The sequence below is a fragment of the Nerophis lumbriciformis genome, linkage group LG20, assembly GCF_033978685.3.
Source record: "Nerophis lumbriciformis linkage group LG20, RoL_Nlum_v2.1, whole genome shotgun sequence".
Classification (NCBI taxonomy): domain Eukaryota; kingdom Metazoa; phylum Chordata; class Actinopteri; order Syngnathiformes; family Syngnathidae; genus Nerophis; species Nerophis lumbriciformis.
Genome location: NC_084567.2, coordinates 32421744 through 32439387, shown reverse-complemented (window position 1 = coordinate 32439387; position 17644 = coordinate 32421744). Strand labels below are relative to the sequence as shown.

The 17644-nt window shown below is 39.6% G+C and overlaps 1 protein-coding gene across 5 annotated transcripts in view; it reads left to right on the top strand.

Annotated features, from left to right (window-relative positions):
* Positions 1 to 17644, top strand: part of tcf4 (transcription factor 4) — a 563422-nt gene that overhangs the window by 493070 nt on the left and 52708 nt on the right. For all 5 annotated transcript variants that reach the window (XM_061980823.2, XM_072915343.1, XM_061980825.2 and 2 more), the window contains 2 exons: positions 6996 to 7066; positions 10011 to 10089. In XM_061980823.2, coding sequence (XP_061836807.2) covers positions 6996 to 7066; positions 10011 to 10089 — 150 coding nt within the window. The remainder of the gene's footprint in view (positions 1 to 6995; positions 7067 to 10010; positions 10090 to 17644) is intronic.

Below are 17644 nucleotides of genomic sequence, written 5' to 3'. Positions count from 1 at the left end.
ATATATATATATTCATTCCTTGCGCACTAATTGACTGAAAGAGCACGCACTTGGCGCGATGATGTCATGTTATCGATGGAAAAATGCAAGAAATGTAATGCCGAGCGCATATCATTATGTCAAGATAATGGCACTAGCATTTACTTGATTTAAGAATATTTGTCAACATATTGAGAAAAAAGGTCTCATATTTCTTTTTTCTATCAAGAAAAGTGCACTTGCTTTAATTGAGAAAATACTTATTTTAAGGTAAATTGTCTTGTTCTATTGGCAGATAATTTTGCTTAGTTCAAGTAAAATGCCCCTAACTTTTGTATTTTTTTTTCTTGTTATTGAACACTGACTTTTTGCAGTGTGAGAAGTACAAGAGGAGCGATGTTCATATGTTGTTAATATTCAGTGTTTTATTGTTCATAGTTATTATTGTAAATCCCACTTTCTTTATTTTCATGTACATTTTGGGTGTCCCAGTCAGTAAAAAACTGTAAAATTCCATTCCGTTTTTTTGAGGTGGTCTGTCATAACGTTTTTAAAACTCTATTGGACTTTGTGACTTTTGGTATTGGTACCCAAACACACATACTATATAGCAAATTTTTACAGCTAAATGTGTACATATAATTTATACACACATACACCTTGCATACACCTTATTTTGCAGTCGTACACGATAAAAAACAAAGTAAGAGACCGAATCACTAACGTGCAGGATTATTTTGTCTGGGCACTTTATCCTTGTAGAGGTTGCCCTCGAGTGGGTTCGTAGGACCACCACACACTGCCACGAGAGCCCGGATTTCTGGGTACAACACTGTTTTATTTGCATACAACGTGTCTCGCTCCGGCTGCTGCTAATAAAGGCGCCAGGGGATTAGATAACAAGGCCCACCTGGGCCATCTACTCACCTGTCGCTGTCTTCGAGGCCGGTCCTGGCACACCCCGTTCCGCGGCAGGCCCGCAGGCCACGCCCCCCTCCACAATCCTGTAGGATGATACACAAACTAAGTGATGAGTTTGGCCGTGCGATTACCAAGACGTTATAGGTTTTTTGTCAAAAAACAGAAACATGTGGTCTGTACAAAATTGAGGTACCAATGTACTTAGGAGGGGAATTAAAAAGTCAAAAATGCAGCAGTTTATTTAGCCATGATCCCCCAGCTAGAATATTGTTTTTAATCACATTATATTTATTGTACAATAGAACAAAACACATACACAGAAGATACTATAAGATTAGCATTTTCTCTTTGAGGAGATAATACAGGCAGAGTGAAAATGCCATTTTCATTTCTCCCCCTCTGGCTGTAATCTCATATTTATGAAAAAATATTTTCCCCCTGCATATGTTGTACATTTTGCATCGAGTCCAGATCGGAGTTCATGTGTAAGGTTTAGGTCAGTAATCCCTCTGACGCTTTAGTAGGCTAGTAGTGTAGCGTGAGTGAGACACGCTTTTTAACCCCAAAACATATGCTGCTAAAAGTAGTCCAGTCCTGACAATCTATTTAATGGATTCATTTGCCCTGAAAGGATTTTTTCGAAACGTGTGTGTGTGTGTGTGTGTGTGTGTGTGTGTGTGTGTGTGTGTGTGTGTGTGTGTGTGTTCTTGTATTTCTACCCTTCTTGAGACATCAACAAGAAAAAGTACATTCAATATGAGGACCGGGGAACAAGCTAGGACCGAAATCATGTTCCCAATACAGAAAGCCATTGCATCTAATACAGAGCCAAATACTAGAGTCCGTGAACATTGCTCCAAAGTCAGGATTTTTTGTTGATTTAATGCGCATACAAAAGTAAACATTGACAGGTGCAAAGGCAGCAATATATGATAAAACGAGACGGCAGCTAAAGAAGGACTTCCCTGTTCATCTCCGAAAAAACCCGCCAGGTGAACAGCTGATTTTACGACTTCCGGTGCTGACGTAAGACAACCCCGCGTTACCATGAATTGATTAACGTGGACACCGACTTAAACAAGTTGAAAAACTTATTCGCGTGTCACCATTTAGTGGTCAATTGTACGGAATATATACTGTACTGTGCAATCTACTAATAAAAGTCTCAATCAATCAATCAATCAAACCATATGTGACCATAGAATTGTCATGTTCTGTGGTTTGGGTTATGTTTTGTTATTTTCTGGTTGTTTAAGACTCTTAGTTCATGTTACGCTCCCTTGTTTGGTCACCATGGTTACCCATTAGTTTCATCTGTTGCACATTTTGATTCACGCACCTGTCACTAATCATGTCACTGTTATTTAAGCCTGTCTTTTTCTGTTGGTCGTCCTGGCGACATTGCTTCTGTTACCTCTGCTACCCATGAGATTCCTGTTTACTATAGTTCATGCTTCATGCCATGCCACAGTAAGTGTTTTTGTTTCATGTTCATAGTTTCTGCCCAAGTGCTAGTTTTTGTTTTCTTAGTCAAGTTTGTGTCTCCGCCTTGTGCGCGCCTTCTGTTTGTTCCTTTTGTTAGTGTTCAAAGAAATCATGTCCCTACCTTCATGCCATGTCCGATCCAACTTTTCTTGCATCTCGGGAAAACAAACCCCCCACAGTCCACGTCGTGACAAGAATGAACAAATACACTGCGATACTAAGACTATAGTGGCCATTAGCAGTTAGCTTCTACAGCTGGGTTGCCCAAAGTGCGGCACAGGAGCCATCTGTGGTCCGTGACTCGCTTGTCATCGGCCTTAAGCACATTACAAAAAACAAAAAATAGAGATCTCATTTGCACCCCCTGGTGGTGAAATCTATCAAAATTATGGGTGGTCCCCAAAAAGAAGGGATTTTTCAAATTGACTGTGTGTCGGTTTTAAAAGTGCTCCCCCTTTGGTCAACATATGAAATAACAAGTGTGTATAAGAAATTGAAAATGCGCCCCTTTTGGCCAAAATTTATTTAAAAAAAATGTACATAAATGTTTATAGGGACATACTGTAATAACTTGAAGTAAATAATGAAGATTAAAAAACAATTACAAACAAAAAAATAATAATGATAATAATTACCTAAAAGCTTTCCTTTTTTATATTTGCATAGTATGTATATATTATTAATGTTGTAAATAAATGTTTTTATACATCTAGAAAGGGTGGTCCTAAAGAGGTAGGCATTTTTCGGAGGTCTCAAGAAGGTAATAAATACAAGAATGTGTGTGTTTGTGTGTGTGTGTGTGTGTGTGTGTGTGTTCTGGCAATGTTTGCTTAATAGGGACATCGCTCTGACGGTATGGGACAAAAAAACAGGTCCCCTAAAGGGAAACCTTTTTAAATGATAGTCAGATCCATTCTGAAGATGCCTAAGTGATTCTTAAGCTTTGGCCCATAAAACATATTAACTGGTTAGTTTGAGTGTGAGACATTTGCACAGTAGCCCCCTCATCGGGCTGTAGCTGGTACTGCACTCGCTGCTTTTTTTTAAATGGTCCTCAGTAGTCACGTACAAATTTGTGTGAATTATGCAAAAATATTTCAATTTGGTCCCCATGAACCATATGAACTCTTTTTCCTCAGGGTCCCCAGTAAGAATGATCAGCATATTACTTCATCAATCCAGAGATTTAAAGACGTGAATGAGCTATCTGGGCAGTGGACATTTTACAACATTATTTTTTTATGCCTCCACAACCTGTAGAAAGGGTGGTCCCTACAAGTGATGATCAAAAACTTGGTCCCCATTCCAAATGATAACCAGTATGTGTGTGTGTGTGTGTGTGGTAAACTTTCCCTCGGATCTGCTATCAGGAGAGATGAGTTGTGAGCATGTCAGACACTCTCTTCCTCAGTGTGTGTGTGTTTGTAGGAGTGAGTGAGTGGAAGTTCATCTGGTACAGTGAGGTCACATCCTTCCTCTCTGGCATCAACACACTGCAAGTGTGTGAAACAGATTTGGTGTGTTCAAATCCATATTTTTTTCTCCACATCCCAGACAAACATGTGTGGTCCGTCAGCGTATGGACGCGTATACTGTATCACATTTGGGGGCCTGATCTAGTAAAGGTTTGCGTGTATTCAAACAAATGCAAACTTGACAGCTGATCTACTAAGCTTGTGTGTAGAGGATTGTGTCTCTTAATTGAGCAAAATAAGGGGTGCAATCCAATTTTTTTTACAACGGGCAGCACGGTGGCACAGGGGTTAGTGCATGTGCCTCACAATACAAAAGTCCTGAGTTCAATCTCGCGTTCGGCATCTTTCTGTGTGGAGTTTGCATCTATTTGTGTTGAGGTGGCAACTTGTCCAGGGTGTACACCGCCTCCCGCCCGAATGCAGCACTCCATTTATGTCGAAATAGCTTGGCTCCAAATTCCACATTTACAGCGTCAAAGTCACTTTTAAATATTTACTGTGTTTTGAAATCATCAAAATACAGTAAATATTGACCATATTACATATTGTTATGAGCATGTCTGTTACTACATTATATATAGACTTGCAGTGTGTACACAAAACGTTGATGGAGCATTTTGAAGTTGTTTTAGAGGGATTTGAAGTGGCTCCCATTGAACGCATCCTTCAAGCGTTTTTTTATCATCTTTAAAATAAAAAAAAAACAGACGTGTGTTCTTGTCTTTCATAATGATTGTGAACGATTTTGTGTTTAATGTATACCAGTGGTAGAGGTAGCAGTGGTACACGGGCTCCCTCTAGTGGTACGCCAAAGAATCACTTGATTGAAGTACAGTGTTTTATTTTGTTACTGTTCAAACAAGTCAATAACATCAACAAAGTGCACCTTTGTGCATTCACACACAGTATAAAACGTTTGGTGGACAAAATGAGACAAAGAAGGAGTGGAATATTTTACATGTAAACAAACTGTTGAGTCCACACTATGGTGAGTTCAAGAACAACCGAAATTAGTAGGACAAAACGATGTTCACCAAATACTCTCATCAGTGAAGGATACACACAAACATATTGAACAGTGGACTTTCTAACAATTAGGAAGGTTTGTGTCATGTTTGTCCTCAAACAAAAAACATGCTAAAACGAAAAAAGTATTTTCCCCCCATCTTTTTCCATTTTCAATCCTTTTTTAAAAATGCTGTGTGCATTGATACAAATTTTAAAATATAAAAACTAGAGATGTCCGATAATATTGGACTGCCGATATTATCGGCCGATAAATGCTTTAAAATGTAATATCGGAAATTATCGGTATCGGTTTCAATAAGTAAAATGTATGACTTTTTAAATTGGCGCTTTACGGAGTGATACACGGACGTAGGGAGAAGTACAGAGCGCCAATAAACCTTGAAGGCACTGCCTTTGCATGTCGGCCCAATCACATAATATCTACGGCTTTTCACACACACAAGTGAATGCAAAGCTTACTTGGTCAACAGCCATACAGGTCACACTGAGGGTGGCCATATAAACAACTTTAACACTGTTACAAATATGCGCCACACTATGAACCCACACCAAACAAGAATGACAAACACATTTTCGGGAGAACATCCGCACCGTAACACAACAGAACAAATACCCAGAACCCCTTCCAGCACTAACTCTTCCGGGACGCTACAATATCTCCCAGGGAGAGCATGTCCCAAATTCCAAGCTGCTGTTTTGAGGCATGTTGAAAAAAAATAATGCACTTTGTGACTTCAATAATAAATATGTCAGTGCCATGTTGGCATTTTTTTACATAACTTGAGTTGATTTATTTTGGAAAACCTTGTTACATTGTTTAAGGCATCCAGCGGGGTATCACAACAAAATTGGGCATAATAATGTGTTAATTCCACGACTGTATATATCGGTATCGGTTGATATCGGAATCGGTAATTAAGAGTTGGACAATATCGGATTATCGGCAAAAAAGCCATTATCGGACATCTCTAGTAAAAACCCTACGCTGTTTGACGGCCCACAGATCACAGCACCCATGCACCACAGCTCTCATGTATGCTCTATTGCAGTGGACGTGCGGAGACTATGTCCGCGAATGTAACGTTCCGGGCACTTACTACTTATTAAATGATGAATCGAAGCAACAGAATATGATTTCAATCTTTTGTGTAACAAATTAATTAAGTGATCAAGACAACAAGAGGGGGATAAGACAGAGAGACAACAACAACAACAGCAAACACAACAACAACAACATAACAATATCAGCGAATAGGATATGTACAAATATAATGGTAGAAGTGATAGCAAAGAAGCACTTAGTGAAATAAATATTAATAATACAGAAATGACAATGCGCATTATTACACTACAAATGGAGCAATACCAATACCAATAGAAATAGCACTATTGATAGTAAACAATAACAATAATTACCTTTATTATCAACAATACAATTGTTTCAAATCCAACAATACATACAGTATATGTAATGATAACTTGAAAAACAAATGAAAGCAGATACATGGAGGGGAAGAAAGAGAAGCCAACTGTATTAACCTTGTAGATTGTTATAGTAACAATAGGTTAAGCTTTGTCAGTGTGCCGTGTGTTTCCCAGTTACACAACATTAATATATGTTTGATGAAACATTAGTGTATGTATGCATATGTGCTTGACCAGTCACATTTCAAACTAAATGTTATACGATATATAAGTAGGAGGTCCCCGCTCCAGCTCTACATTAGTTTGGCAATCTTTGGCCTGGAAAATGTTGGAGACCCATCTTAAAAGGTTTAGAGCAGTAGTCAATTAAATTTGACTAAGGGCCAGAATCTTTCGCAGCAAACACTGTTAAAGGCATTATTGTAAAAAAAAAAAAGATAAAATGAAAAAAATATATATAAATCAGAATATAAGTGCAATCATTATAATATAAATATAAAAAGCTTTTATTTTGTGTGCGTCCATTATTTCCGTTTGTTCGTCCCTCTACTGTACGAGCCATCCTGACATGTGAAATGCTTTCTTTTCTGTTGTTTCGAAAATATGTAGTTTGCTTGTAGTTCTTTTTCTCACTGTGATGGTGTGTGTGCGTGTGTGTGTGTGTGTGTGTGTGTGTCACAGCTAGCCGAGCACAGAGTGGAGCAGCCGCCAGCTCCCAGACAGGAGACGCCTTAGGGAAAGCACTTGCGTCGGTAAGTACAACACCCTAACGTATTCTTATGACAGAACTGACGTATTTTTCGGACCATAGGGCGCACCGGATTATAAGGCGCACTGCCGATGAGCGTGTCTAGTCAGGTCTATTTTCATACAAAAGGCGCACCGGATTATAAGGCGCATTAAAGGGGTTGTATTATGATTTTTTTCTGAATTTAAAACACTATCCTGTGGTCTACATAACATGTAATGGTGGTTATTTGGTCAAAATGTTGCATAGATGATGTTTTACAGATCATATTCAAGACGCTTTCTGACAGTCGCTTCAGGATGCGCCGTTTTGTGGGCGGTCTTATTTACGTGGCTCACCTTCGGCAGCGTCTTCTCCCCGTCATCTTTGTTGTAGCGGTGTAGCGTGCAAGGACGGGAGTGGAAGAAGTGTCAAAAGACGGCGCTAACTGTTTTAATGACATTCAGACTTTACTTAAATCAACAACGGTGCAGCATCTTCTCATCCGTGGCTCACTCGTGTAACAATAACAACGTCGGAAATGTGTCCCGTGAAAAACCGTCCGACCGGAACTCTCTAATAACTAAAGTTCCGCGGGTGAATAATGTAAACTTGTCATGATCCGTGGTCCGGATCATGTTTTGTTATGTTCTGTTAGTTTTTGACTCCATAGTTCCTGTTTTTTTGCACCCTTGTTTGTTTCAGTTACCATGGTTACTTATTATTTCCACCTGTCTCTGATTAGTGTTCGCCCGCTCACCTGCTTCTCGAGCACTAATCAGAGGCATTATTTAAGCCTGCCTTTGCCGGTCAGTCGGCCTGGCGTCATTGTTGGCGTCACGCAACCTACTACGTAAGTTGTTTGTTTCATGCCAAAGTTACGTGTTTATTTCTTGTCCATAGTCCATGCTAAGTGTAGCTTTAGCTTCCAGTGCGATCAGGCACGTTGTTCTGTCGGCTCGTTTTATGTTTTTTGTACCTCTTTGAGTTTTGATAATTAAATCATGTTCCCAGCTGCACGCCATGTCCGGAGTTGTCCGTCTGCATTTCGGGAGAACGAACCCTGCAGTAAGCTGCGAATATCCCGTCGTGACAAAACTCACTACAGTTTTTAGCGCTTTGATAGCTAGTCTACTGACGGATATAAGTAAGAACTTTACGCTACTTTATATTAGAAATGGCAACAGCGGAGGATGAATGTCCCATAAGAAGATAGAGAAAATGAAGAAGCTTATGACTACGGTGTCTGCACGAACTACAATGGCGGAAGCGCGCGCATTTTCAGGACTTATGCAGATCCCAAATACACATCAGCAGGTACCAGAAGGTAAGAAAAGTTGGTTTTGCATAATTTTGCAAAACAAAACGACAGGTAATATCAATCATCAATCAATCAAAGTTTATTTATATAGCCCTTAATCACAAGCGTCTCAAAGGGCTCAGATCCCACATCAGGGCAAGAAAAAACTCAACCCAATGGGATACAATGAGAAACCTTGAAGGGGACCGCAGATGTGGGGACCCCCCCAAACCTGGGCGACCGGTGCAATGGAAGTCGAGTCTAGTTAATAGTGTGAGAGTCCAGTCCATAGTGGGGCCAGCAGGAGTGGAGACAAGTCAGCAGCGTCCCGACTTTGGACAGCTAGCGCATCATGTGTGGTCACTTAATAACCTTTCCACGCAGGAGAGTGGAAGGCAGAGCAGAAAAAAGACGGCAGATCAACTGGTCTAAAACGGGGGTCTATTTAAAGGCTAGCGTATACAAATGAGTTTTTAAGATGGGACTTAAATGCTGAAATATGTCTGCTAATAGGTGCCATTTTGCGGTCCTTATACACACACCATAATAATACTCGTATGTTTAATGCGCCGACAATCCATCAAGCGGTGCGGCTTCATAGCTTACCGAAGTCGTACTAAAAAAACATTTTGACAGATATTTGAGCCTGGTGTGTAATGTTCTACATTCTTATTGGAACATTTCAAATGTTGGTGTTGTTTACTGCTGTCATCTTGCAGTTTACACATATCTCTTATGTTTGACTGCCACCCACCGGTCACACTTATCATTACACCATGCACCAAATAAAATTGCTTCGAGGTTGGTAAGCACAACCAGAATTATTTCGTACATTATTATTATTATTATTATTTTCTATTCGGGCTCCAGTACTCTGGAATGCCCTCCCGGTAACAGTTAGAGATGCTACCTCAGTAGAAGCATTTAAGTTCCATCTTAAAACTCATTTGTATACTCTAGCCTTTAAATAGACCCCCTTTTTAGACCAGTTGATCTGCCGTTTATTTTATTTTATCCTCTGCCCCCCTCTTCCTTGTGGAAGGGGGGGCACAGGTCCGGTGGCCATGGATGAAGTGCTGGCTGACCCGTCTCCGCTCGGGATGGTCTCCTGCTGGCGCCACTATGGACTGGACTCTCACTATTATGTTAGATCCACTATGGACTGGACTCTCACTATTATGTTAGATCCACTATGGACTGGACTCTCACAATATTATGCTAGACCCACTCAACGTCCATTGCATCCGGTCTCCCCTAGAGGGTGGGGGGGGGGGGGGGGTCACCCACATCTGCGGTCCTCTCCAAGGTTTCTCATAGTCATTCACATCTGCGTCCCACTGGGTTGTGAGTTTTTCCTTGCCCTTATGTGGGCTCTGAACCGAGGATGTTGTCGTGGCTTGTGCAGCCCTTTGAGACACTTGTGATTTAGGGCTATATAAATAAACATTGATTGATTGATATTAGGCCCACCAGGTTATAAGGCGGACTGTCGATTTATGACAAAATGAAAGGATTTTAAGTGCGCCTTATAGTCCGAAAAGTACGGTACTCTTTAACATTACCCACCACATTCTTCTTTCTTTTGTATTTTTTTCCAGTGCATTGTATTTGAAATCATTCCAGTTTACAGTTACTTGACTCCATGTGTATTGTTCTTTTCCCCCTCCAGATCTACTCCCCAGACCACACAAACAACAGCTACTCGTCCAATCCCTCCACCCCGGTCGGCTCCCCGCCCACACTTACAGGTAGACACACGACGTCCACCGTCCACTGCAAAAAGTCAGTGTTCAAAAACAAGGGGAAAAAAATACAAAAATGAGGGGTATTTTATTTGAACTAAGCAAAATTATCTGCCAATAGAACAAGAACATTTGGCTTGTCAAGACTTTCCAAAACAAGTAAAATTTCAATGAACCCAAAAATACCTTAAAATAAGTATAATCTCACTAATAACAAGTGCACTTTTCTTGGTAGAAAAAAAAAGAGACCTTTTTGCTCAATATGTTGAAAAATATTCTTAAATTAAGTAAATGCTAGTGCCATTATCTTGACATAATGATATGCGCTCGGCATTACATTTCTTGAAACCAGCAAACTTATACTAAAAACTAGTTTATTGTTCTTAATGGAAAGGCAACCGCTTGTTACTCTCGGGGCTTCCTAGCCGCTCAGGCAAATCATATCGTCTAAAAATGCATTTTTCCATTGATAACATGACATCATCATGCCAAGTGCGTGCTCTTTCAGTCAATTAGTGTGCATATTTAGAGCCCGACCCCCTGCCCACATTTTCTTAATTGTAATTTGGAAGAATTTATCCGAATGTGCATGAAGTATTTCTGTTCAAAATTGTTTGAAATGTTAAATGTTTAAATATTAACTTTCAGTTTACTGTACTGTGCCAACTGTACTACTATATGAGTACGTATTTTCTATTGTTTCATTGAAAATAAAACAGCAAAGTCAATTTGACTGTCATCTGTTTTAATTATGAGACACAATTGTGTCAAAATCATAATTTTTTTTTTTCATGCTTGAAATAAGAAATAATTACTTTAAAGGGGAACATTATCACAATTTCAGAATGGTTAAAACCATTAAAAATCAGTTCCCAGTGGCTTATTATATTTTTCGAAGTTTTTTTCAAAATTTTACCCATCACGCAATATCCCTAAAAAAAGCTTCAAAGTGCCTGATTTTAACCATCGTTATAAACACCCGTCCATTTTCCTGTGACATCACATAGTGAAGCCAACACAAACAAACATGGCGGAAAGAACAGCAAGCTATAGCGACATTAGCTCGGATTCAGACTCGGATTTCAGCGGCTTAAGCGATTCAACAGATTACGAATGTATTGAAACGGATGGTTGTAGTGTGGAGGCAGGTAGCGAAAACGAAATTGAAGAAGAAACTGAAGCTATTGAGCCATATTGGTTTGAACCGTATGCAAGCGAAACCGACGAAAACGACACGACAGCTAGCGACACGGGAGAAAGCGAGGACGAATTTGGCGATCGCCTTCTAACCAACGATTGGTATGTGTTTGTTTGGCATTAAAGGAAACTAACAACTATGAACTAGGTTTACAGCATATGAAATACATTTGGCAACAACATGCACTTTGAGAGTGCAGACAGCCCAATTTTCATCAATTAATATATTCTGTAGACATACCCTCATCCGCTCTCTTTTCCTGAAAGCTGACCTGTCCAGTTTTGGAGTCGATGTCAGCAGGCCAGGGAAGCTAGGGTCGATATTCTTCTCTTGATCATCTTGGGACGGTGTGAGCCAAGACATCCAGGGGGTTTAGCTCGCTCGTCTGCGGGAACAAACTGCCGCCATTGCTTGCCGTGCTACCGAGGTCCTTTGTCCCTGAATTGCTCAAACACTCCGGCAGATTCAATGGGGGTCTGGCGGCAGATTTCTTTGACTTTATCGTTGGAAATGCATCTGCTTTGAGTGTCGCAGGATATCCACACATTCTTGCCATCTCTGTCGTAGCATAGCTTTCGTCGGTAAAGTGTGCGGAACAAACGTCCAATTTCTTGCCACTTTTGCATCTTTGGGCCACTGGTGCAACTTGAATGCGTCCCTGTTCGTGTTGTTACACCCTCCGACAACACACCGACGATGCATGATGTCTCCAAGGTACGGAAAACAGTCGAAAAAACGAAAAATAACAGAGCTGATTTGACTCGGTGTTTGAGAAAATGGCGGATTGCTTCCCGATGTGGCGCCACATTGTGACGTCATCGCTCCGAGAGCGAATATTAGAAAGGCGTTTAATTCGCCACAATTCACCCGTTTAGAGTTCGGAAATCGGTTAAAAAAATATATGGTCTTTTTTCTGCAACATCAAGGTATATATTGACGCTTACATAGGTCTGGTGATAATGTTCCCCTTTAAGAAAGTAGTTTTATACTTGTGAGTGTTGATGACACAGCTTTGCAACAGTTGATATTCTAGTTTCAAGCATGTTTTACTCAATTTAGGTCATCAAATCTCAGCAACAAGCTGTAATATCTTACTGAGATCATTTAGGACCAAAACACTTAAAACAAGTAAAACACTCTAACATAAAATCTGCTTAGTGAGAAGAATTATCTTATCAGACACAAAATAAGCAAATATCACTCTTATTTGAGATATTTATCTTACTTAGATGTTAGTTTTTGCAGTGTACAGAACACCAAAATCCCAACACAAACACGGGAGAAACAAGTGTTGTTCTCTGACTATTCCAGCCAGATTTACTATTATTGGCTGTGATTGACTTGTTCCACATCGTTATCTTGTCCTATTAGACACAATAGATGGGCATCAAATAAAAGCGATACAATTCAATTATCTCACCTGCTCTTGTCCTTTCCCCTATCAACCTCTTTAGAGTGAAAAATGACTCCTAATAATAGTTGTGTTGAATTTGTCTCTAATTGTCGCTGCGATAGTCCTCCGCCGAGCCCGCTGACAGATAGCTTTAATTACCAGCGCCAATTCCACAAATTGTTCCACAAACCTACAGGCTCTCCCGACTTTCTCCTTCTGTCCCTCGTCGCTATTATAGCTGTTTGCGATCCTGCTTGCTAAACCATAATTGGTGTTTATGATCGTGTCAGAGTCGCACTACTTTTTTTTTTACAAATTAGAATTGAAAGCTATTAGCGCAAATTACATGCAAATTGATATCCAAGGCTAATAATGCTGCGAGGGTGTCGCACAGTGTTGGAGGGAAAATAGTTTACCCTTGTGTTTAATACATTTATTTCTATTTGCGCATGAATGTACCCAGGTGATTGTTCATTAATATGCATGTCAGAATTTACATGTCATCCGGATAAAGGTGAAGGGAGAGAACACAAAACACAGCTAAGGACAGTTTTGGATCAGGACTTTTTTCACATGGGAGTGCAAAAGTCATTGCGAAGATATTTATAAAACAATCTTGCCTTTCTTCATATACTTCCGTTAAAGAGCCATTTGAAATTTTCCCCGTTGGTGACGTTTTTTTGCCATTAGTGACGTCAGCGGATTATCCATATATTGTATAGCAGGCCTGGGCAATTATTTTGACTCGGCGGCCAAATTTAGAGAAAAAAATGTGTCTCGGGGCGGTATATCTATTTTTAGGAACACTAATACAAAACCTCACAATTTTGTCTGATTGAATGCAAAAAACGGAATGGAATTTTACATTTTTTTACTGAATGAGACACCCAGAATGTACATAAAGAATGTGGGATTTACAATATTAACTATGAACGATAAAACACTGAATATTGACAACATATGAACGTCACACCCCCTCTCGATAGACATATTTTACAATAAAGCGAAAAGCCACAAAAATGCAACAAACACAGCGAAATATGAACGCGAAGGGTAAAAAAAAAAACCACTTACAATCTGATATATCTGATATATCACTAAACTTTCGAACTTTATTGTAAAAATCTCCTACCGCGTCTGTCCCTGACACCCACATTTCAGGTTGGCCGCTCTGGAAACACCACACCCACCATAGTAACTAGTATATCATGCAAAAGTGCAGATTCCAACCATTTACCATATTTTTCGGATTATAAATCGCTCCGGAGTATAAGTCGCACCGGCCGAAAATGCATAACAAAGAAGAAAAAAAACATATATAAGTCGCACTGGAGTATAAGTCGCTTTTTTGGGGGGAATTTATTTGATAAAACCCAACACCAAGAATAGACATTTGAAAGGCAATTTAAAATAAATAAAGAATAGTGAACAACAGGCTGAATAAGTGTACGTTATATGAGGCGTAAATAACCAACTGAGAACGTGCCTGGTATGTTAACGTAACATATTATGGTAAGAGCCATTCAAATAACTATAACATATAGAACATGCTATACGTTTACCAAACAATCTCTCACTCCTAATCACTAAATCCCATGAAATCTTCTTCCTCGAATATCATTTGATATTTTACGGTATTGTGTTAATAATTTCACACATAAGTCACTCCAGAGTATAAATCGCACCCCCGGCCAAACTATGAAAACAACTGCGATTTATAATCCGAAAAATACGGTAAATACTTTGTATAATTCAAGACTTACGGTCATTTGAAAACATCACTGCGCCCTATAACCCGGTGCGCCTAATGTACGGAATAATTCTGGTTGTGCTTGCCGACCTCGAAGCTATTTTATTTGGTACACGGTAAAATGATAAGTGGGACCAGTAGATGGCAGTCACACATAAGAGATACATGTAGACTGCATTATAACTCAAGTAGACAACACCAAAATGTTATATGTTCCATTGGAAATACAGAACATTACACACGGCGCTCAAAAATCTATCAAAATGTTTTAGCACGACTTTGGTAAGCTATGAAGCCGCACCGCTTGATGGATCGTACTGGGCTTCAGCTTACGAGTATTATTATAGTGCGTTTAGCCGTAATGAGAGATTATGACAATTTCACTGATTTTGAAAATTCTATTCTACCGTATTTTTCGGACTATAAGTTGCAGTTTTTTTCATAGTTTGGCCGGGGGAGCGACTTATACTCAGGAGAGACTTATGTGTGAAATTATTAACACATTACCGTAAAATATCACATAATATTATTTATCTCATTCACGTAAGAGACTGGACGTATAAGATTTCATGGGATTTAGCGATTAGGAGAGACAGATTGTTTGGTAAACGTATAGCATGTTCTATATGTTATAGTTATTTGAATGACTCTTACCATAATATGTTACGTTAACATACCAGGCACGTTCTCAGTTGGTTATTTATGCCTCATATAACGTACACTTATTCAGCCTGTTGTTCACTATTCTTTATTTATTTTACATTTTCTTTCAAATGTCTATTCTTGGTGTTGGGTTTTATCAAATAAATTTCCTCCAAAAATGCGACTTATACTCCAGTGTAGGGATGTCCCGATTCGATATTTGGATCGGATCGGCCGCCGATATTTGCCAAAAAATGCGTATCGGCAAGGCATGGGAAAATGCCGATCCAGATCCAGTTTAAAAAAATAACTCCGGTCCGTGTTTTCCAACGCACCGATTTAAATAATACATTCCACTTTTCTGCTGCTCCCTAATTTCCGTTCCGCATTTTCCAGCACACCTTCAACACATCCATAGGTCTGTGGATTCTCACGCAGTTGCTTTTAGCTGCTGGCATTACACGACAGGCTCTTCTCACTCTTTCCTGTGTCTCCCTCTCACAGACAGCAAGCGCACCTTCTTACACACGTCACATACTGTCACGTCATACGTCACATACTGTCATGTCATACGTCACATACGTATACGCCCTCCCCGAGCAAAGAGGTAGCAGCATGGCTAACGTTAGCTGTGATGCTAGCGCAGCCGTGCGAGCAACGTTCCCTCTAAGGTGCGCGCCTGTGCAATTGCGCACTGCTCAAACGTCCTCTGCGCACGGCAAATCTATGCCACGCACAAAATCAAATAAAAAAATAAGCGCATAACAATTTTCGACACACGGACACAACAGAGAAAACAGTTTTCGTCATCATTGTTCAAATATTGTAACTTCTGTCGAGACGCTTATCTCCATTCGGTGCCACACGTCCACACCATCAAAATGCCGAGGCAAAAATTTCCACATCAACACCGTATGAAAAAATTAGTGATTTTTTTAGTTGTGATTTCCTTCTCTGCATGAAAGTTTAAAAGTAGCATATATTAATGCAGTATGAAGAAGAATGTTTTAATGTAGACATGCAAGCCTTGAAAGAAAATGTTGAAAATCAAGACTACATTTCCTGCAAATGGGTGCATTTCTACCCTATATTTTAACTTTAGATTTATTCTCATATCAAACTCTTTTGGCTGTCTTTTTGACACTTACATCCGGCGCCCCCCTCCACACCCCGGATTATAAATAATGTAAATAATTCAATGTGATTATCTTGTGTGATGACTGTATTATGATGATAGTATATATCTGATAGTATATATCTGTATCATGAATCAATTTAAGTGGACCCCGACTTAAACAAGTTGAAAAACTTATTGGGGTGTTACCATTTAGTGGTCAATTGTACGGAATATGTACTTCACTGTGCAACCTACTAATAAAAGTCTCAATCAATCAATCAAAACACATAGAATCATCATACTGCTGTGATTATATGCATCAAGTGTTCATTCAAGGCTAAGGCAAAATATCGAGATATATATCGTGAATCGCAATATGGCCTTAAAATATCGCAATATTAAAAAAAGGCCATATCGCCCAGCCCTAGTTCAATGATGCCATTTCTGTTTGTCATGTATAATTTTGTCTATTTTGTGTTTATCCTTGAATAAACAGGTCAGTTTCTTGTTACCAACCATTGTGTATTCTTCAAACTCCCCTAATTCAGCTGGCTAGTTGTTATCAAGAGTACTAAAACCCTTTTCAACATGATTCTGACAACTAAGTAGGCTAAATGACTTTAAACTTTAATACATGCTCGGATAGGCCAGTATCGGTCAGTATCGGTATCGGTCAGTATCGGTATTGCTTCGGAAGTGCAAAAACAATATCGGTATCGGATCGGAAGTGCAAAAACCTGGATCGGGACATCCCTACTCCAGTGTGACTTATATGTGTTTTTTTCCTTCTTGATTATGCATTTTCGGCCGGTGCGACTTATACTCCGGAGCGACTTATACTCCGAAAAATACGGTATTCAATCCCCCCCCCCCCCTCCACTCTAAAAATGTATATATTTCAGAGAACCACCGTTGTCTGCATTGGACTTTTGTGTTTTGCATGACAGGGTCATTTCCCCGCCAAAATATGTAACTGCGACAAATGAAATACGAAGACCAAAATCAAATGTCCATTGCAGAGCACGCTGGTTCTCTGCAGGATATCCAGGGCTGTCTTATATTAAAGGGGAACATTATCACAATTTCAGAATGGTTAAAACCATTAAAAATCAGTTCCCAGTGGCTTATTATATTTTTCAAAGTTTTTTCAAAATTTTACCCATCACGCAATATCCCTAAAAAAAAGCTTCAAAGTGCCTGATTTTAACCATCGTTATATACACCCGTCCATTTTCCTGTGACGTCACATAGTGATGCCAACACAAACAAACATGGCGGATAGAACAGCAAGCTATAGCGACATTAGCTCGGATTCAGACTCGGATTTCAGCGGCTTAAGCGATTCAACAGATTACGCATGTATTGAAACGGATGGTTGTAGTGTGGAGGCAGGTAGCGAAAACCAAATTGAAGAAGAAACTAAAGCTATTGAGCCATATCGGTTTGAACCGTATGCAAGCG